Source organism: Sinohyriopsis cumingii, chromosome 1 (genome assembly GCF_028554795.1).
Source record: "Sinohyriopsis cumingii isolate HCF-2022 chromosome 1, ASM2855479v2, whole genome shotgun sequence".
Classification (NCBI taxonomy): Eukaryota; Metazoa; Mollusca; class Bivalvia; order Unionida; family Unionidae; genus Sinohyriopsis; species Sinohyriopsis cumingii.
In genome coordinates, this window is record NC_142961.1 from 117,485,858 (window position 1) to 117,508,059 (window position 22,202).

The following is a 22,202-nucleotide window of genomic DNA, read 5'->3' on the forward strand; positions in this document are numbered from 1 at the left end:
TTGAGGCTTTTAATAATGAAACAGGAGATTAAGAAATAAAAGAAGCATCAGTGGAATCAAGAAGAGAATTTCATGTTCCTAAAATTTTTGACAAATGCTGATGGAAGATGTAGATATGATAAACGACAAATGTGTTATTTGCTATATATGTTTTGATATAATCTCCTACAAAAACATAAATATGCATTAATGTTTGGGTAAGTTTTTAATTTAGGCATCAGATAATGAACAAGGAGTTTAAGGAAGAAAAGAAATAATCACTCAATTTTATTTGCGCTGAAAGGCCTTTGCTCCTTTCATTTAGAAATGGTAAGTATTGTGTTATTTGTTTACTCTTAACAACCCATCTGCTAATTTTTGTCTTCAAGAAAATATAATAATGTGTTAAATCTTTTGCTGTGTTCTGTTTAATACTGTTTCTGCTGTTATTCATTTACACCTGGACAATGGCATTTTCAACACGTAATTGTTAAACAGTATAATGAATGAATGCCCCTTACTAGGTGAATTCAGTTCTGATATAAATATCTTTTACATGCTTGTACTATTTGTTTTAAGAGATACCTTCATTGTGAAATTCTTGGTTTCATTCCATAAATAATAGTGTTAATGTGTGCTTTTTACTGTCACCGTTACAAATGCCGCTGTATAGTTTGTGCATATTAAAATTAGTTCTGAAGCCATTTCATTTCACAACTGAATTAACATTTTATTGAAAATCTTGTTCGATTTACCCTTTTTTTGCGAATATGAAGAACAGATGATGTGTGTGATCACATAATGTTATGTCTTCTGCTCTTTGGACAGTGACCTTTATAGCTAATAGAAATATATTCATGTTTATATGGGTAACCTCATTTCCCAACTGAAAACCTCCTTCGTTTGAACTGGTCTGGTGGAATTTTGTCCTCAGTCCTGCCTTGACTAGAATTAACGAGCCAAAAGCTGTGGGCATATTTAATTAGCATGTAATAACTCTGTATAGCACTGTGGTTCTTGTGTCAGTGGCTAACGGAATTAAAACAAGAATGGACTGTTTTAATATCAATAATATAAATGCAGTCGCTATTGCTTAGTTGGTACTTTTCCAGGTGGAAAAAACCCTGACCATATGACGAGAAATTGTACACCCATTAGGGTCAACCAGAAGATTCTAGAACTCAAGATCATCCCATGTCCACCCTTAAGATACCTTTCCTATGTGTGTGTAATGCCCTTCATTCTTTCTTCTGTTGCAGCCGTTACAGGCTACTTAAATTTTATGCTGTATAGAAATTGCCTTTGTTTTGATGTTTTACATCTCAATTTTAATTTTTTCTGCTCAAATTCAGCTTGCTCTCAAGCTATTCACATTTTTTCTGGTTATGTTTGGTATAACCTTGCATTTCGGTTCTTTTTTATTAGCAATCTTACCAAACTGGTGTTTCACTAATTTAGTCATTGCTATTTCACAAATTAGGCTGGTAGATGTCTTTGTAAAAAAAAAGAAAAAATGTTATTTGCTTGTTTTATTTGTCTTAAGTAAATTTTGTATGCAGACTGGTATTGACTCTCTTTATTGTTTTTTTTTTTACAGTAACAAATATTCATATTTCACATTTTCTTTTAAAGCGACTTTTATTTTTATCTTGGACAAGCTAGTCATGCACCATTTTAGGAGTTTGCTATGCAGCTGAAGGGATGGTTTGTCCCCAGGCTACATTTTGGCCATTGGTTACTGCCTCCGGTTACCAAGTTTATTCTCCAGCCTAGCCCTTAAGCTCCTCCATTCTCCCCCTTGGACTCATTTTCCAGGTCAGCCTATTAAGCCCCTCCCCATCTTTGAATTCTGGTACATCCCGAGTGAGGTTATCAGTTGGACCTGGATTTGTCACAGAAAATCATTGGAGGCTTTTGATCTTATTGCCTGCACACAAGTGACAATCGCCTTGTGCTGATCTCTGTTCCTAACATAATGTGCTCTCCACGACATTGGCATTCAAAATCAGATGGAGCTTCTTCAACTCTGCATGGTTGCTGTTTTGAGACATCTAAGGTCATGCAGCGATGCTCTTAGAGGGACTCGTCCCTCTGTAGTGTCATATTATTAGAAGGAACAGCAACACAAGTTTGTGGCAGTTCCTTTGGGTCTGTTGAAACTGGCCAAGAAGCATACACAGTGACTGCCCTGTAGGACTTCCAAAGTTCTTAAAGCAGGCACTCTCAGCAGTCTCACAAAGTTCAAAGCTCCGTTCTGCCCTCATTCACTAGGTGTGGCAGAGAAATCAGGGGATAAAGTTAAGGGAATTGCAACCTCTCTTACAGCATCTTCATCCTGGTAGGTGCTTGTGTAACCCTATTTTCAAAGGTTTGGTTGAGCATCATAGACAATGTGCAATCCTTCTTTGCTTGTTTTGTTTCTGGGAACATCCTCCACTCTCACTGACCAACATATTCTTTCACCGCTAAACACGCTCAGTGAAGAGATTAGGTATACACCATTCTGTGGAAGGATACAGTGGAAAATATCCAAACCCCAGGTTTCTATTCTTGAATCTTTTTATTGTCAGGAAAAGGTGGAAAGTTTCTATCTACTTTTTTGCCTTTAACATTTTTCTTTTGGAAGAACTCGATAAAAGATAAAAGAGTGCCGTTATGAATACCATAATGAATGCATGGTCTCCATTGATCTTATGGTCACTGTTATAACTGCATGGTCTCCATTGATCTTATGGTCACTGTTATAACTGCATGGTCTCCATTGATTTTATGAACATGTATCATCACATCCCCATCTTCCTACCACACAGGAAATTTCTCCATTTTTGTCTCAACCAGATTTCAATTTCAAGCTCTTCCAATCAGCATCACCTAATTCCCCAGAACCTTTACCAGGGTGATGGGGATAGTAGTTGCCCTCTTGAGGAATTTAGGATCCCCATCCTCCAGTGTATTGATGACTGGTTATGCAGTGTCCAAAGAGATTCACTTCAGAAGGACCTATTACATTGTTGGTTGACTGTTTTGTCTTAGTCATATCATCAACCTTAAGAAGTTGGATCTCATCTCTTCTCAGGTCTTCTTATATGTGTGGATAAATTTCATCACTAGCCTTGGGGAGGTTTGTATTCTTCAGGACAGTATTAGCCACATCTTGTCTGTGATACTGGGTCTTCTGGCTAAGACATTGCTGTCAGCTTGCCTTTACCTCTCTCTCCAGGAAACTCTGAACTCAAGCTGTGGACTTAGTTCCCCTGGGGAGACTTTCTGTACATGGCCACATCAAATTCAGGAAGAGGTATTCACCTGGAGTCAGAGGGGTTAGTTCTTCAGGGACTTCAGCCTATGGGAGAAGCATCCTTATATATAAATAACATGGAAATGTGGACAGTGCTCCAAGCCTTACAAGAGCATGTCAACCTTGTAAGGCTTTGTTCTGTAACGGTCACCTCAGACAACTTCAGTAGTAGCATACCTCCAGTGCAAGGAAAGTACACATGCTCCATTTCTTTGTGTGTAGACTGAAACCTCCATAGCGGACAGTGTAGGATGAGACAATTCTTTGGGTCTATTAAATTCCAGGCAAAGGGAATAACCAAGCAGCAGTAGAGTCACTTTTCAACTCGTGTGGAGGGGAGATCCTCGGTCTCATCTGTTATGATATTGAACAACAAGCTTTCTCCTTATGTCTCTCCAGAGCTTATCAGTCCCTCACCAGGAGGGACTTTTCTTTCATGAGAATTAAACTCAGTGAAGTTAGGGTTATTGCCACATATTTGCAATATTTGAATCACTCTTTGGATGATGCTGTGAGAGCCATTTTTTTGGCAATCTCTTGCAACCATGTCTTCCATTGACCTTCAGTCTTTGGCGCACTAGAGTGAATTTATTTATTTTTATAGCTGGACCCATAGTAATGGCACATCTTGTAGTCTAAGCTTCTACTGGTATGATCACACCTACCATAAGAGTAAATGCAGTTATTATCTGTATGAGTTTTGTCGAGGCCATCAGCCTATCTCATTACTGTTAAATTGATTAATACCGTCATAAAAGCGTTACTACTGTTAAAATGTAGTTGACTTTTTTAAGGGGTGGGGTAAACAATTTTTAATTATGTAATACTTACCTGCTAGTATTGCAAAGATTCCACGCACCCCCTCCTCTGATGTCCAGTCAAAGAAGAAGATTATCGTTATCTGACTGGTTATGTTCTTAATTCTGGCCCACCATAAGGGGGGAGGGGGGGGTTAATTAGCTTGGACAGGGAACTAGAAGTTCCAGAAAACAAAAACTGTGTAATAATTACAGGTGAGTATTACATTATAAAAATTAGCCCCATACCCCTGTTGATCTGTAGAAGTATATTTTTTTAATCAAGATATAGTAAAACATGTAAAATCTACATGATATAAAGCTTGAGAGCCAGTTTACATGGGCTATGTTCTGACAATGTTACATAAGCCAGTTTACATAGGCTATGTTCTCACAATGTTATATAAGCCATTTTACATAGGCTATGTTCTCACAATGTTATATAAGCCAGTTTACATAGGCTATGTTCTCACAATGTTACATAAGCCAGTTTACATGGGCTATGTTCTCACAATGTTACCTAAGCCAGTTTACATGGGCTATGTTCTCACAGTGTTACCTAAGCCAGTTTACATGGGCTATGTTCTCACAATGTTACATAAGCCAGTTTACATAGGCTATGTTCTCACAATGTTACATAAGCCAGTTTACATGGGCTATGTTCTCACAATGTTACATATGCCAGTTTACATGGGCTATGTTCTCACAATGTTACCTAAGCCAGTTTACATAGGCTATGTTCTCACAATGTTACCTAAGCCATTTTACATGGGCTATGTTCTCACAATGTTACATAAGCCAGTTTACATGGGCTATGTTCTCACAATGTTACCTAAGCCAGTTTACATAGGCTATGTTCTCACAATGTTACCTAAGCCAGTTTACATGGGCTATGTTCTCACAATGTTACCTAAGCCAGTGTACATGGGCTATGTTATCAGTCTTACATAAGCCAGTTTACATGGGCTATGTTCTCAAAATGTTACATAAGCCAGTTTACATGGGCTATGTTCTCAAAATGTTACATAAACCAGTTTCATGGGCTATGTTCTCACAATGTTACCTAAACCATTTTACATAGGCTATGTTCTCACAATGTTACCTAAGTCAGTTTACATGGACTATGTTCTCACAATGTTACATAAGCCAGTTTACAATGTTACATAAGCCAGTTTACATGGACTATGTTCTCACAATGTTACCTAAGCCAGTTTACATGGACTGTGTTCTCAATATGTTACATAAGCCAGTTCACATGGGCTATGTTCTCACAATGTTACATAAGCCAGTTTACATGGGCTATGTTCTCACAATGTTACCGAAGCCAGTTTACATGGGCTATGTTCTCACAATGTTACATAAGCCAGTTTACAATGTTACATAAGCCAGTTTACATGGACTATGTTCTCACAATGTTACCTAAGCCAGTTTACATGGGCTATGTTCTCAAAATGTTACATAAGCCAGTTTACATGGGCTATGTTCTCGCAATGTTACCTAAGCCAGTTTACATGGGCTATGTTCTCACAATGTTACCTAAGCCAGTTTACATGGGCTATGTTCTCACAATGTTACATAAGCCAGTTTACATGGGCTATGTTTTCACAATGTTACCTAAGCCAGTTTACATGGGCTATGTTATCACAGTGTTACATAAGCCAGTTTACATAGGCTATGTTCTCACATTGTTACATAAGCCTGCTCAGTGAAGTGATCAGCTATTATTTTATGTAAGCCATGTGAGAAATACCTAGTCTACTTGGGCCACTTGTTCTGATATTTTTCATCCTTAAGCCACCTCAGAAAATTGTAAAACCCTGTATTTGATGCAAAATTGGATACATAAGAAAATGGCAAAAGGTAAAAGTATAAGAACATCTATTTAGATTCAGATTGGTTAATTGACAGTTTCACAAAAATGTATTAACTTTCAGCTACCTTTTTCTTCTCATTTTCCTTAGGGCTTTGGTTCTGATCCAGTTGATGTGGCAGCCCACCTGAAATTAATTGGAGAATCTCTGAGTATTATAGGAATGAGATTACAAGAACATAGGGTATGTTGCTCCTCATATTACTGTATTTTGCTCCCATAAAGGTGCTCCCAATAGCAAACAGCATAGATCCAAAATTTGACATAGTCTAATGTCATAACAAATTGCACAGTGTCATAGCTGTTGGCAGTTCTGCAACATTCTTCACTATTAGTGACAAATTTTCCAAGGTTTCTTTGAACAAGCTAGAATTTTCTGCATCTAGAACAAAGCCCATGGAGAACATGCCATTTTTCATGAAGAAAATTTTGTTTGAAGGCCTTATGTATGTTAATACGTAACATTTAATTCAGCTATTCCTCATTTTAAAGCCCTCGTATATACTGCTGCCTGTCTTATAACATGTGTGGTCCCTGATTACATTTAAGGTCAGTTGTGGAGAAAATCTTCAATTTTTAAATTTTTGATACTTTTTGTTGAACACTGTGTAAAGGTTAAAATTCCATGTCAGAGGTAAAATTTACTCCAACTGAATTCCTGAAATCCATTATTAAAATTACTAAAAGAGTTAGACTGGCCAAAATTATCAACTGCATTATCTCCCTTGACCAAGTGACCGAGGCTTGGTTTGGTGTTATATATGATGCGATTTTTATACAAGCCAACCAGCCAGTAATGTAAAAGTGTACTGATTGCACGATTATTTCAGTTGAAACATAGATTTTATGCAGTATGCAGTCACGAATTTTGAAGAAAAAAAAAGAGAAAAGGTTTTCCATTATTAAATTCATAACTGAAGAAAGTAACAAAATATTGATCTACAGATATACCACATCAGGTTGGTAAAAATTATGAAGTATTTTCATTGTAGGTCCTACTGCTTATTCTATTTTTTCCCTAGCTTATTACAGGTGATTAAATAATCACAGCTCCTTCTAAATGCTGCAAAAATGACATCATTTAGGTAGTCATAGAGAGAAAATTAGAAAGTTAACAATCAGGCAGGCGAGATCCATTTGTTTTCTCATTGTGGCTTAAGTTATAAAAATTGGAAAATATGCAAAGATTGAACTTATACATTTGAATGCATGTAATTCTATCCCAGAATAATCTTCAATTGTTTTCTTTCCATTTCTTTTTTTTGATCTGTTAGTGACCACATTGACCATAATTATAAGTTTTTCAGATTTCCAGCACTGTACTGTATACATTAACAAGTCAGCTGTTTTGTTACATATGGACCTGTGAAACCCGTGCTAATGTTTGTAATGGCCACACCTTTTAATGCAGATTTTGTGTGTAAATGAAGCATCAAAATTTATAATAAAATGATTATAGGCTTTTCTGGTATGGAAGATTCATAGATAATTTCAAACAGTAATCTCTTTAATTGATTCTTAAAGTGTTTGAACCTTGCTTTGTCATTGTCATTTAATTTGAGTTCTTAGCTAATGAGAACCAATTTAGAATATGATTTTACAGTATTAAAATCTTGAGGTTTTTTTTGCTTTATTAAATGATTATGTTAAAGCCTTATTTGAACATTTCTCAATAAATGACTTTCTTATAATGGAGGTCACTTTTATAGTCATTATAAATTGTGTTACAAAGATGGAATACTGTATCCTGATATAATATTAACATTTTTATAGTTATTTATTTTCGCGGTTTAATTGCAGGGTCTGATAGCGGTGCAGGGCAGTCTGTCAGTCTTGCTGGATTCGATGTTGTGTGCATTTGGACCTCTCATGTGTCTCACTCAGCAACTGCCTGAACTGGACGGATGTTTACCTGAAACTCACCTGTCCACCCTTGAAAACATTGCCTATGTCATGCCAGGATTGTAGCTTTCCATAGTGAGTTAAATGACAGATGTTTACCTGAAACCCACCTGTCCACTCGTGAAAACATTGCCTATGTCATGCCAGGATTGTAGCTTTCCATAGCGAGTTAAATGATGGAAGATAATCTAAGAATGCTCATACAAACATGTTGCTTATCAAGAAGTCAAACTCTTTCTGATGTTTCATACATATAGGGAGCCAAATAGAATCAGCCCGCCATATTATTCAGAGCAAATACTTTATAGGAAATGCTTTATGGTAATTGTGTTTCCTTTTAGTTTTGCCATTTTGGAGTTTTCAAGCTATAGTAAAAGGATGATGGGCATTATTTAAATTCATGTTTTGGATCAAAGAGACATGGTGGTTCATCATTTAAGGTGTTGGATGCATGAGCGGATGAATGTATGTTACCCACCATTGAATCAGTCAGGATTGGCCACCACAGAGCCCTTTGGAATGATACTGCATACTACTGGCCTCTGTACAGTGTAACCTTCAATGTGTTGCTGTGCTATAACATCAAAGCACTGTCATGAATGTTGTTGAAGTTGTGTTAATTTACTGTGTAAGAAATTGATTGGTATCTGTTGTTTTATTGGTGCATATTGTCTTCAGTATGCACACTGACATTTTTTAAAATATATGAATGTAATTAAGTAAATTACTTTTTTGAGATTTGTCTGTGAAGTATATTTATTAAAATATCTAAACATTATGAAGATGAAAATAAAATCATTGGTACTGAAGATTTTGCTGTTTCATTTCAATATGTTAAGTCGGTGATATAACAAGTACATCTACTCCGCATACCAGATAGAATGCCAACCTGCAATGTCTAGTGTATAATTAGACAATGCTAAAAGAATTAGAGAGATTAGAAAAGAAAAAAGGGTTGGAATTCCGTGGTAATTAACTCATTTTTTTCAGTATATAGGGACAACTGTTGATAACGTCAACACTCATTCCCCAAAAAAGGGTTACTAAATTGCATGGTTCAAAATCTGACTCCTCGCAGATTCTGTGCTGACTTTCTTATACCATCAGCACATCCACTAACTCATCTTACATCACCACTAAGGAACCATTCCAAACGTTTCATATTCAATTCATATTGCATACCTTACTAGTGTGTTTAATGGCCACTTTTGCTCAGCATTCTTGCATTGTTTTGTACCATGAATACTTGGATCTATCTGCAGATCATACATGTTAAAAGTCTTACCAGGTAAAGCATTTAACTTGAAGTTAGTTTTAGTAGTATTGACATGTTTCTTTTTTGCTCACAAACATCCCCTTTTCATATTCAGAAATTAATACCATCCCATCCTTACAGTCTTAAACATATGCATATATATTCATAAAAGCAAACATTATTAATTTGTGTTCCTCTTTTTAAAAAAAAATGGCCAGAATAAAAAAGGTTAAAAGTATCATAAAAAAAAACAAAAAAAAAGAAAATTGGTCAGATACTAGTCTTGTTCACTGTCGGACACAATGTGAAAGTAAAAATATAAAAATGATTTCATCAACACACTGCCTGAAAAAGCCTAAAACTAAACAGGGTCCAAAGTTCCAGATGACACAGGTGGCTCATGTTTGAGTAAAGTTTTCAAAGACTGAAATGGCCAGTTTTAAATGGGATGACTCGAGTCCTCAAACCGAATATCACTTTCTAGGAAAACTAGGTGTGCATATACATTGGAAAGACAATTTATGCTTAAAAATTAATTCAACTGTATAGAATTAGTAAATATCAACTTGTATCAAATATGTTTAAAGTTTCCTTTGAGTTTTGTCAGTAAATGAATTTATGAATGTGTGAAACGTATGTTAATGTTCACGTTTCTTCGTTTTCATAAGAGCTTTAACACTATTTTAGCCATTTTAAGAAAAATTAGGGACTGGGTTGGGGAGAAATGCCAAGTCCTTATAATTATTATAATTGTAAATGCTCTAAATAACATGGATATTTTAAACTTCCTATACATCATATTCACTGAAAATTCATTAATAAACCAGTAATGCTTATTAACACTTACTACTGCCATAAATTTAGATAAACGGAGGTGGGTGGGGGCTGCAAAACGCCCATCAAACCTTCAAATAATTGGTATATAGACAGTTTTAAAACTATAAACTAATGAATAACTGATTAGATTAATTAAATTGACAGTAAATATCATAATAAAAGAACACAAAATGGAAGAACCTTTGCTCAGATTTATTATTCATAATTGACTGTTTATTAAAGGTGTATTGCATTTTCCCAGTAAAGTCACATCCCCAATTAAAGCTTAGAAACAACAATGTTATTATTAACATAATTTATAAGAGTTGTATGAAAAGTTTCCATTGAATGCATGCTGAATTACATACTCGCTAAAAATGTGTAACATAACAATCTATTATGGCTGACCTACCGTAAACATGTCATGAACCATAGTGGCCATTTTACTCCGGGTGCCCAATTATCTTGAACTCTTTAATTTGAAGTGCGGCATATTAACTCCTGCAAAAGACATGATTTGGGGCTCATTCAATGCAGAAAGAAAAGTTTTATTTATCTGACAGAACATTCCTTAAAATAACCAGAAATAATGGAGGAAAAAGAAAAAAAAAATTTCCCAATTTCTTTGTTCTTGCTTGTTTTGCATAGTGCGAATACCATGGAAAAGGTCATAGTGCCACCTGTCCATTTAACCCAGTTTTATTGGTTTAAACTAATACACCTCCATGCACAAAGCAAATCAAATTTTCTGTTTTTTAAGAAATGCAAAGCATCAGTACCATTCATTAGCCAGTCACTGACCCAACCACAATGGACAGTTGTAGTGACTGAAAACCAAACAGCCGAATACATATTTCAAACTCATCACAATTTCTTTGTTTTCGAATGAAAAATGATAAAACTTTCAAGAGATAAAGAATGGAAAGATGGTGTAACTTTTATTATCCTGGTTCATGGGAAACCCATCAAAATTAAAGTTTAATTACTTCATTTTCACTGATCTACCATTGATTACCTATTATGATATCCATGGGCCTCTCTACTAATGCTTCAGATTTATTTGAGACTGGTTCAGTCACAAGATACATTATTTTTATTGTTCTGAAAACAACCAGCCCAAGGGGTCTTTCTCACAGAAATTGAGATCCAGTCATTGAGTATAACTAATAAAGTAAGTGAGGATTCACACCCGGAATTTCATATTTTTGTAGACAGCCCAATATTCATGCCAATCATTTACAGTTTTTGTGTACTGATCCTGCATATTTGGGTGTCTCTGTTGGGTGCATGTCCATTCCAGCTGAATTCTCATTATTTTTTATTTGACCTTGGCAAGTAATACTGTTTTTGAAAAGTGCATGCTGAGTGGACAAGTTTTCTGGATTACTATGAAATCCTCGAATAGTAGCCATTGATATTACAGGTACTATGAGTATCGGTTTTGAACCCATTTGCTGTGAAAAATAACCATTATTAATGATGCCATTCTCATCCAAATAGTATCAAAAGTATAAGTAAATACTATAGAAACAATGATACTGCAATTTTCTGCACAGTGTTATGACCGTGATCTTAATCTAAGTAGCAGAAAATAGCAAAATCCAATGAGTTTTATAAATTTCAACAGATAATATATTTCATTGAATACACAGTGAAAATTTCAAAGGAACTTACAGTATTGTGAATTAAATCCCTAAATAGTCCTAAAAGTTCTATCTCGTGTCCAAAAGGGTAGAATATTTTGAATGAATTCCTGTGGAGTTTCAAATGAATTCCATTTTTAATGTGCTGATGTGCCAGTATTCTTGAATGTGCTAACATACCAACAGTCTTGATGTATCACAAGCGTATTGTTACAAAACCCAATTAACAGTCAACAAATATATATTAACACTCAATCAACAAAGTATAACTGACAGTTATCAGCACTGGAAAATGATTGTTAAATGCTAACAATTAGATATTCAAACTTAAAACTATTAGGATGATGGATAACATAGTCTAATATGCAATTAAACAGCAAAGTAAAAAGAGCTGCAAAGATCCATGGAAGGAAACTTGGAAGTATAAATAACAATTAAACAGTTAGTGATATACCAATAATAGAGAATTAAACATTGACTTACAACATAGAATTTACCAAACTAAAGTTATTAAACATTGCAACTGAGATAATAAATTTATATGAATTTATGGTTGTATTACATGCTAATCAAAAAATATACTTTTAATTTATCTAACACATTTTTTACCTAACTAAACCATTAGTTCTTTTTTAAAACCTTTGATAATGAAATATCTATTTCCTTGTAGAAGGGTTCAATTTGGAACCTCAGTACGGTGAAAGTGAATGTTCGAATCCAATAATAGGTTTGCAATTTTATTTCAAAGAATATATCAGTTGACATTGGTAAAAGGTGAAACTTAAAGGTTAAGGGTGAAACGAAAAGAACTAGAGGTTTACAAAAGCCTCATTAAATGCAAAGCTGCATAGGAATTTGATCATAATTCAATGCATTGCTGAATCTGAGCAAAGAGTGAAAAATATAATTTAGATTGAAACCCAAATGTCAGAGGTCATAAAAAGGGCAATCATCATAGACATAATAGTGTTGTGAATGAAAAAACAAAAAATAACAGATTTGACCAAATATAGACCTGGATCGATACAAAATTTAGATAATCCATGGAGAGAGATTGTGGCGCCGTGACATTCCAAATGTTCTTCCAGGTTTTGTTCTGACTTGTAACATTGTTACATAGACTAAATCCAATGTGCATTGATTATGTGAACATGACAATGGTTGATTTGGCCTAGTGATGAGACATTTTGCATTTAAGCCTAAAGGTTTATTTCCATACTTTGACAAAAAAATGGGGGGGGGGGCTAAATGAAAACTTGATAGAAGTAACATTCTCTTCAGTTGTAATTCCAATTTAAATAAATAACTTGTAGATCTGGATAGTTTTGGACTTTGACATAGTTACCCATGAAAACAGTGGAAGTTGTGCTTTAATGTTGTCAAAAAGTTGTAGGGATAAAATTATCTGAATCTAAAGCTGTTATTGTGATTTATGAAGATCGTAAGTGTGTATTTGGATGGAGAAAACGGGTGAGTTCTCTACCAGATGTTTTAAATCGTGTAAAGCCTTTTAATCTCTCAAGTTAATTTTGAGTGTTTTTATCACTAAGATCCATAATCAATGGCTCCTCTCTCTTGCTCTCACCAAAAAACCCCATCTTATGGAGACCTTTTTGTAATTTCCAGTAAACTGTAGACCATGCTGTAGAAGTAGAAAACCCATTTTTAATTACAGAATGATGTATGATTAGGTCATGCAGGAACTACTCTCAAATTTTAACATCAGTAATATTGGAAAAAGTAATAAAATTGGTACAATTGTCCCCATATGTACGGCTCCCCTGACCAGCAGCCACCCACTTTTTACAGCCAGAATCCCTGCGCACCAATCAGTTTGTGTTCAAAAGTACCCTCAAGAAAGGCCACCCCTCAGACATGACCAGTGGCCAGCATATTAATGCAAAAATGTACAATTTACCCCTAACAAGTGGTCACATTTTATTTTAATATGTGTCAAAAACCAATATTTGATTCATACGGTATGGTAAGTAATCCAATTATCTTTACCGAAGCCTGATGTCAGGCTTTCACTACTGAAAGAAGTGTTGACTAAAGTACATGTATCACTAAGTGTAATGTAATTAATGCCAACTTTACAGGAAATGAGGTCAACAGTATTGTGATAGAGTTTGGGGCTTCAGATAGTAGTTGAGTTTGTTTGCTTGATGATTGTGACCAAGATCATAAACTATAGATTTTATGGATTAACACACACAGAAATTAACCTTGAACGAAACAGGGTACTAGACAAAGACCCAAAAATTATGTGACAGTACATGTATCACTTACTTTATAAACAAGACTTTTTGTCTACTGCACAAACGTTTCGTCTGCATAATTACAGTTAACAACATAGGAATAAATCATTACAAAACTTTAACATGTCATCATGTACACAAAGAGTTAATTCTTTAGAAGAAAAGTACAAGTTATTTGACTTGACGACAATGGGGCGAGTTAAAGAGTTCCTGCTGAAAAATTGTATATTATCTAATAAGCAACATCTTGACAGATAAGGAGAATACTCTGCAGCAGTGGGAAAACGGAGTAAATGGAAAGAGAATTATTTTAAATTCAAAGCAATGTACATACCTTTATTTAAATGGTGTTTTTGAATGGTTTTACAATGCTCATGCCAACAGTACCCCACTTGCATTTCATACCCAATAATAAGAAATATTTGCTTATGTTAACTTTTAATAAGTCTGTTCTTAAGACAAGAAGAATCGTTAGTAATTAATGCTACTTTTAAATGAAGATATTAAAATGCTTTGAAGTTATATGTAGCTTTCTTACTACATACATGTACAAATACTTACACATTCTTCTCACAGATATAGTCCACCTTCTGGAAAGGCCACCCATCTTAAATAGCCACTTTCTGGTGCAGATGGGGTGGCCATATATATATATATATATATATATATATATATATATATATATATATATATATATATATATATATATATATATTACGTGCTTATTGCAAATATTTCTTCCATGAAATTAGGAAATTGTCTTCTGCATATATATATATATCTCTTTTAATGAATTGTTATGGACTGTTCAGCAACTGCTGTATCAGTATTTACTCCAAGATCAAATATGTCTGGTGACTTTTTAAAATTGTTATTGTTTCCTACTATGCTACATATTTTGATCCCTATAACAAACAGTCCTCAATACCAACAGCATAGTTTAGCTTAACGTTCAAATCTGAAATGTGCTGCTGACATCTTCCTTAAAAGTTTTCGTCATAGTCACATCTTTACCACTGACAATTAAATTCTCCATCAATGTTTTGACAGCTGAAACTGTGTAATTGATGTTGTATTTTTACTTGGGCACTTAAAATATATACCACATGTGACCTTATACTTTGACTGTGTATGTGCACTTATGTGTGTGTGTAGGGTGTTGATTTTTTTCTTACAGAGAAAAATATAAGGGTTTTTGTGGCTGATCTAGGACAGATCATGTCAACTCTACAGGAGTGACACAGAAAGGTTGGGGTTAATGAATTTGCACTTTTCACAGAGAGAATATAATAAAAATTGGGGCCAAGCCTTACAAACTGTTTGGTCCCAAGGTGAATGTTGTTAATTTGTGACGTTTTTTTATTTACATTTTTAAAAATAAATCTTACCAAACTGCACAGTAATAAACATTTTAATGTAAGTGAAATAGCAGAAAGAAAGATACAAGATTATTAGAACCCCTTTGTTAAAATATATTTAAATAGTCAGAAGTCATTAGTGATAATTTAATACCTACCTGTTTATTGATACAGTTTGCAGAGGATTCAAAACTTACTATTGGTCATCACATCATTTAGTCATGTCAGCGATTTACTAATTGACATCTATATGGCCAATAATACTAATAATAATAATATTACAATGCTTTCACAACAGGAGAATTCAAAATATTTGGTAAAAGAAAACAAAAATAGAAACTTGATGCATGATAATGATATCAGAGGAAATTACAAAGTTTGGGCAAGTCATCTTTAGGGCAACTTGCCAAGATACCCCTGGTCCAAGTCCCTTAAAATATTTCTGAATCTAACCAAAGCAAACCTCTTCATTTAAAATCTGAGCCAACCTCTTCATCCTATGAACCTCTTTAAAACTGTTATCCTGTGAACCTCTGTAAAACTGTTATACCTGTTCTGATAACCATCCTTAATAAATACTGATGATATCCACTGAGTACAACCACAGACTCTAATACCAATGACGTAGAGAAATGCTGGATGGCCTTCAAACATCTGGTGTACTCCACTGCATCTGAAGTTCTTGGCATCACTGCGCGAAAGTACCAAGACTGGTTTGACAAGAAATGTGAAGAAATACAGTCCCTGCTAGAGGAGAAGCATTGTCTCCATTAACTACTGTTTTATTGGCAGGATTTCCATTCCTCCATATGCCACTATTATCTGCAAATTGTGACAAGTTTATTTATTGGGTTAAACAGTAGGGGACTTATTACACTGCCTTGCAGTGTTCCATTTTCAAGTGAAAATTCTTCTGAATGGGTGTTGCCTATTCTTGTGGTAATTTTTCGGCCTGGGAGGAAATCGCCAATCCAGTTGAACAAGCGTCAAGTTATTCCAAATTGGTTTAATTTGGCCATTAGTTCATTGGTCCATACTGGGTCGAACGCTTTTTCTAGGTCTAGAAAAACCACTATGAGTTTGCAATCGGCTTTCCTATGTGCGTCAAAAGCGAGTTTTATGTCTGTTTCCAATCTGAGAAGTTGGTCAGTGGTGGACCATTTGTTCCGAAAGCCACATTGATTTATGGAGAGTAGGTTATTGGTTTCTAGGTGGTGTTTTAACCTATTTGCAATTATTGTCTCCATTATTTTGCAAATATTGTTTGTAAGGGAGATGGGTCGGTACAAATTTATGTTGTTCGGATCTTTACCTTGCTTGAGGATTGGTATTACTATAGCCTGTTTCCATTTGGTGGGTAGTTGGCCTTTATCCCATATCCTATTAAAGAGTTTGATTATGGCTATTGTTATATTGATAGGTAGTTTTTTTATAGATAATGTAACCTAACTGATCCTTACCAGGGGATGTTTCATTTTTGGATCATAGGGCTATCTCCCATTCATGTACTGTGATGTCGCTATTTAGGTGAGATTCTTTTGTTCCTTGGTCTTTAAACATTTGAGGTTGGGTTTCCTCCATTAGTTTTTTGTGCTCTTGAAAGTTTCTGGTGTGGTTATTGTTGCTACTCATGTTTGAAAAATGCTTCGCTAGGAGGTCTGCCTTATCTTTATTTGTTGTGGCATTTTTAATTTTTGGGGCTGAGGTAGTTGCTTTCCCTTTTATGGCTTTTATCTTGTCCCATATTTGTTTTGAGTTTGATTTTAGACTCAGTTTAGAGCAAAAGGTTTGCCATAGATTAATTTTAGCAGTTTTTATAGTTTGTTTTAGTGCTTTTTCTTTATCTTTATATTGCTGGAAGTAGATAGAATTTTTAGTGCATTTATATTTATTTAAGGCCTATTTTATGTCTTTATGTGCTATAGTGCACTGTTTAGTCCACCATGGTACAGGGTTTTTATTTTGGATACATGTATTAGTTGTCTTTGGGATGCATTGGTTAGCTGCCTCTATAATTGTGTCTGTTATGTTATCATAATACATGTCAATATTTGGGCTTTCTAAGTTATCTGGATTTACTCTAACTAGTAATAATTGGAATTGGTCCCAGTCTACCTGTTGATACCTCCATTTAGGTGGGGTTTCGTTTGGAATGTGTTGAGTTTTTGTTTGAATATTTATTGTGATGGGGAAATGGTCACTTCCTAACGTATCTTCTTGATCCACTCACCAATTTGTGATTTGAGCCAGTTTTGGGGTAGTGATGGTTAGGTCTATGGCTGAGAGAGTGCCATCCTCAGGGTTTAATTTAGTGTTTGACCCGTCATTTAAGATGACCAGATTGTTCTCAGTTATCCATTTTTCAACCATTTTCCCTCTTTGATCTTTCTTTTTACCTCCCCATAATTAACTGTGTGCGTTGAAGTTGCCACAGATAATTAGATTGTTGTTGTTGTTATTAGTGATTGCCCTTAGTGAGATTAGGTTGGTAGGGCAGAAGGTACCCCCGGGTCATATGCATTTAGTATTTTAATGTTTGTGGTTCCTATATTTATCATTACTGACATCATTTCGATGCTATTATTGATGTTTAAGTTAGGGGTTTCTTCTATTATTTCATAGTAGATTAGTTTATCTATCAAAAAAATTGCTAGTCCACCACCTTTCTGCCCCTTGGGTCTGTTTTTAAAGATTCCCTGGGTATAGCCTTGTAGTTTGGGCAGGCGTTTGTGTTCTTGTGTTATGAGGGTTTCCTGTAGGCAGATTACATCTGGTTTTACGGCCGTATTATTCAGTTTGTTCTGCACTTCTGGTGAAAATGGTTTTGAGGGTTCTCATTATGCTATTGAGATCTTGTATTAGGGTTCCTGTTGTTAGGTTCATTACTTCCTGTATTAATTCTTTGTTGGTGTGTGTGTTAGGTTTGGGGATATTTGGAGTCACAGATTTGTTTGTATCTGGAGTGTTATCAGGGTGGTCTTGGTTTGTTACAATGTGGGTTGTAGTTTTTGGTTCTTTTGTTTCCTGATTTGAGGGTATGTTTTGTGGTGCAATGTTTTCCCTTCTGATTCTGCGTGGAGAGTTTTGGTGCTCATTGATTGTTTCAGAGGTAGATTTTGGTGTGTTGGGGTTGTTTTTACAGATAATGTTTTTGGCAGAATGGTAGGTGAGGTGTTTTTCGTTCATTAAGTCCACAATTTGTTCCTCTTTTATTGCAAATCTGCATTCTGTCGATCTAGGATACAGTTAGCACATTTTTGTTTAGTTGTGTGGCATAATTTCTCCTTTGTGTGGACCTCCGCAGTACTTACATCTTGGTTTGAATCTACATCTGAGGGCATAGTGTCCCCAGTGCAGGCATTTGGTGCAAAATCTTGGCCTTTTTATGTAGTTTTCCAGCTTATGGTACACTCCTGACTGTCCTAGTTTTATTATTGAGGGTATTGGCTCGGTAGCCTCTATAACTGCTTTGTTTGTTTCTTGCCCCTTGTGATTTTTAAGATGATAGACTTTGGTGGTCTGTGTTCCGTTTGCTGTGAGTTTATGAAGTAGGAGTTCATTGCTTATGTCCTTGTTGTATCTGTTTAGTGCTATTACTTTTTTAAAGATAGTGGTTTTAGAGGGTTCAACCAGACTAGTTGTGGTTTCACTGTGTTTGGAGTTCGAAGTGACTCTTGTTTTTCTTTGAATGTTATGGTGTCTCTCTACTTTGATCTTTATTGGGCCTATAGTTTAAATTTGGATGAATTTTTCCACCTGTTGAATTGTGTTGCATTGGACAATCAGGTAGTTTCACCTTGGTCTTATCAGTTTGAATTTTCCAGTGTGAATTTTGGCCAGTGTTGTCATAATACTATTGGTACTTAGGCTAGTAATTCTTTGCACCTGCTGCTTATGTATATGGTGTGGTCGATGGAATGATAATTGTGAATTTAATTTTGTTTTGGGGGTTTTGTTGTTGTTTTATTTTCTGTTTTGAGTTAACCTTACTTGTGGTTTTTTTTGGTTGTTTTGGGGTTTTAGTGGGCCCTTGCCTTTACCTAGGTATGTGTTTTTGGGGTGTTGGGTTGTTTGGGGTCTTTGGGTTGCCTTATTAGTGATGCTGCTGGGTAGTTGGTAGTGTCTAATTCATTGGATTTGTTCCCATAGGTTGGTGGTTCCCTTGGTGTTATTATCCCAGATGGTCCAGGAGTTTGGCTTGAGTGTATAGTTTCTTTCCTAATGTTTTGATTCATTGTTTTTTGCTTGATTTCCTGTTGTTGGTTTGTTTGGATGTTTCTAGGATTGGTTATTTCATTTTTGGTTAATTTTGGGGTGCTGGTTATGGTTATGTCGCCTAAATGTGGGGAGTTTAAGGTAAGTAGGTTACTGTCAAATTCATTTGTTAGGTTTGGAATAGTGGTGTCTATATCATTTGTGTGTGGTTTTTCCGCTTCCTTAAAGAGGATTGGCAATAGTATTGGCATTGTATTTATATTGTTCCCTGGAGTGTAGTTTTGTATTTCTAGTAGTTTCTTTTGGAGGGGTGGGGGTGTGTGTTAGTTATGCTGCTGGTTTGTGGTTTGTTTGGTCTATGTTTGTGACCAGAATTTGTTGTCCCAGTGTGATGTTGGTTGAATTGGAGTTTGCTGTGGTTGGTACGACTTGCGTTAATCTTGCTTAATGTTTTACATGCTTTATTGGTGCTGTTTGGAGTTGTGATACATCCATTACTTTTACTTATTTGTTGATAGGGTTGTTTGGTGGCTTGTGTGTTTGCATGTTGGATTGAATAGAGCCATTTGTTTGGACCTAGTTTGCATTCTTCTACTTAAATTGCGTCTAGCATTTAATGATGACTTATCTTTTGTTTTTGTTCTACCGCCCAGTCTGCTCCTCCTCTCCAAGTCTCTCCTTTGTTCCTTTGTTTTCTGTTATGTGTTCCTATCGTTCCTTTGTTTGAGAGTTTCTTTGTTCTGTGTACTTCCTTTGTTCACAGCACGACAGGTTGCTAATCATTTCCTCTTCTTAGTATTATTTCTTTGCTTTTGTTTTCCTGTTCCTTTATTCTACGTTAATTGGTGATGGTGGTGGCAGCACTCATTAGAACTTTGAAAATTATATACCTAGCCAGTTTTACACAGTAAACAAATCAAGCAAATTGAGAGATAGTTTTCAAACTTGACATTATGACATTTTTTACACGCCTATGTCTTAGGACATGGAACAAATTATTGTTTCGTGTCCTAAGATTTACAGCCAATACAGTAGTCAATAAAAAGACCTAAAAACTGTTAAGTTTACACATTGGCCTGCTGACCCTCCTTCTTCCAGGCCTTTATTTTTTCCTAAATTATTTGGCTTATACACGAGTATATACATTAATTTGAGTAGCATTATAGGCTTTGAAAATTTAATGCACAGAAACTTTAAAATCCAAGCTGTCAACTTGTCAACTAAAAATTTGTCTAAGAACATATCAACTCAACATTCTCAAATTGTCTAAGAACATATCAACTTATCACCCAAATTGTGTAAGAACACATCAACTCATCACACTCAACTTGTGTATGACTTGTGGTGGCATAGTGGTTAGAGCATCTGCCTCAGATGCAGGAGTTTGTGGGTTAGAACCCTGGCCAAGTCGTACCAAAGACTAATAAAAATGGTACTAACAGCTGCCTCACTAGGCACTCAGCATAAATAGGTTAATTTTGGGACTAGTCATCCTGGTGTCAGGATAATGTGACTGTGGCATGATGCCCTGTTGCTAGACAACACTATCAACTGCAGACATTGTAGTGACATGACTGAACTATTTTAAAGCAACATTCAGAATCCAAATCCCACACACTCTCAACTTGTACAACATATCAACTCATCACTCAACTTGTCCAAGAACATATCAACTCATCACTCAACTTGTCTAAGAACATATCAACTCATCACTCAACTTTGTGTAAGAACAGAATTTACTCATCACTCTCAACTTATGTAAGAACATAACTCATCATTCAACTAGTGTAAGAACTCATCAATTTCAAAATGTCTAAAAATATAATTGACTTTTAACTCTTGTCTTAGAACGTACCAACTCATCACTCAACTTGTACAAGAACATATCAACTCATCACTTGTCTAAGAACATATTAACTCATCACAACTTGTCTAAGAAAATATCAACTCATCACTCATCTTGTCTAAGAACACATTAACTCATCACATTCAACTTGTCTAAAAACATATCAACTCATCACTTTCAACTTGTGTAAGAACATAACTCAACACTTTCAACTTGTCTAAGATGTAATCAACTCGTCACTCAACCAGTTTAAGAACATAACATGTTTCTCAACTTGTCTAAGAACACATCAACTCATGACTTGCAACTTGTCTAAGAACACATCAACTCATGACTTGCAACTCATCTACGAACACATCAACTCATGACTTGCAACTTGTCTAAGAACATATCAACTCATGACTTGCAACTCGTCTAAGAATGCATCAACTCATGACTTGCAACTTGTCTAAGAACACATCAACTCATGACTTGCAACTTGTCTAAGAACATACCAACTCATTATTCTCATCTTGTCTAAGAACACAATAAACTCATTATTACTCTATTGCAAATGTTTGCATGTTCCTGAAAATAAAATTGTGTACAAAATGTATGTTGGTATTTCAAAATGGATTGTGAATTAAAAAACTAGCAGTTGAAGAACAATATACCCAGTCTTCCTTTTACAGGCTATAAAGAATGCATGATGAGTGATGAAGGTTTAGCAGTCATAATTGTCAGAATTATTTACAAAAGTGCTTGATTTTGACAGATAATATAGAAATCAAGCATTTGCATGTTTAGACTGAACTATTTAATTCATTTAACAAATCTTGTCCTGGCAATTACTAATTACTCTGGGGCCCCAAGTGGCTGAGTGGTCTAAAGCGCTCTCCATTACGGATCACTGCCATCTCACCTCTGTCTGCATAGGTTCAAGTCTCAGATTCGGCTAATGTGGGTATGTGAGAAAGCTTGCCAGT

General features: G+C 35.3%; 1 protein-coding gene across 1 annotated transcript in view; it reads left to right on the plus strand.

Annotated features, from left to right (window-relative positions):
* The window catches only part of LOC149807721 (uncharacterized), a 36,034-nt gene extending 27,379 nt beyond the window's left edge, over nucleotides 1-8,655 (plus strand). Inside the window, exons 8-9 of the mRNA XM_089969752.1 lie at nucleotides 6,036-6,128; nucleotides 7,745-8,655. Of these exons, the coding sequence (XP_089825878.1) occupies nucleotides 6,036-6,128; nucleotides 7,745-7,912 (261 nt within the window). The 3' untranslated portion in view covers nucleotides 7,913-8,655. The remainder of the gene's footprint in view (nucleotides 1-6,035; nucleotides 6,129-7,744) is intronic.
* Nucleotides 8,656-22,202: the final 13,547 nt, after the last annotated feature.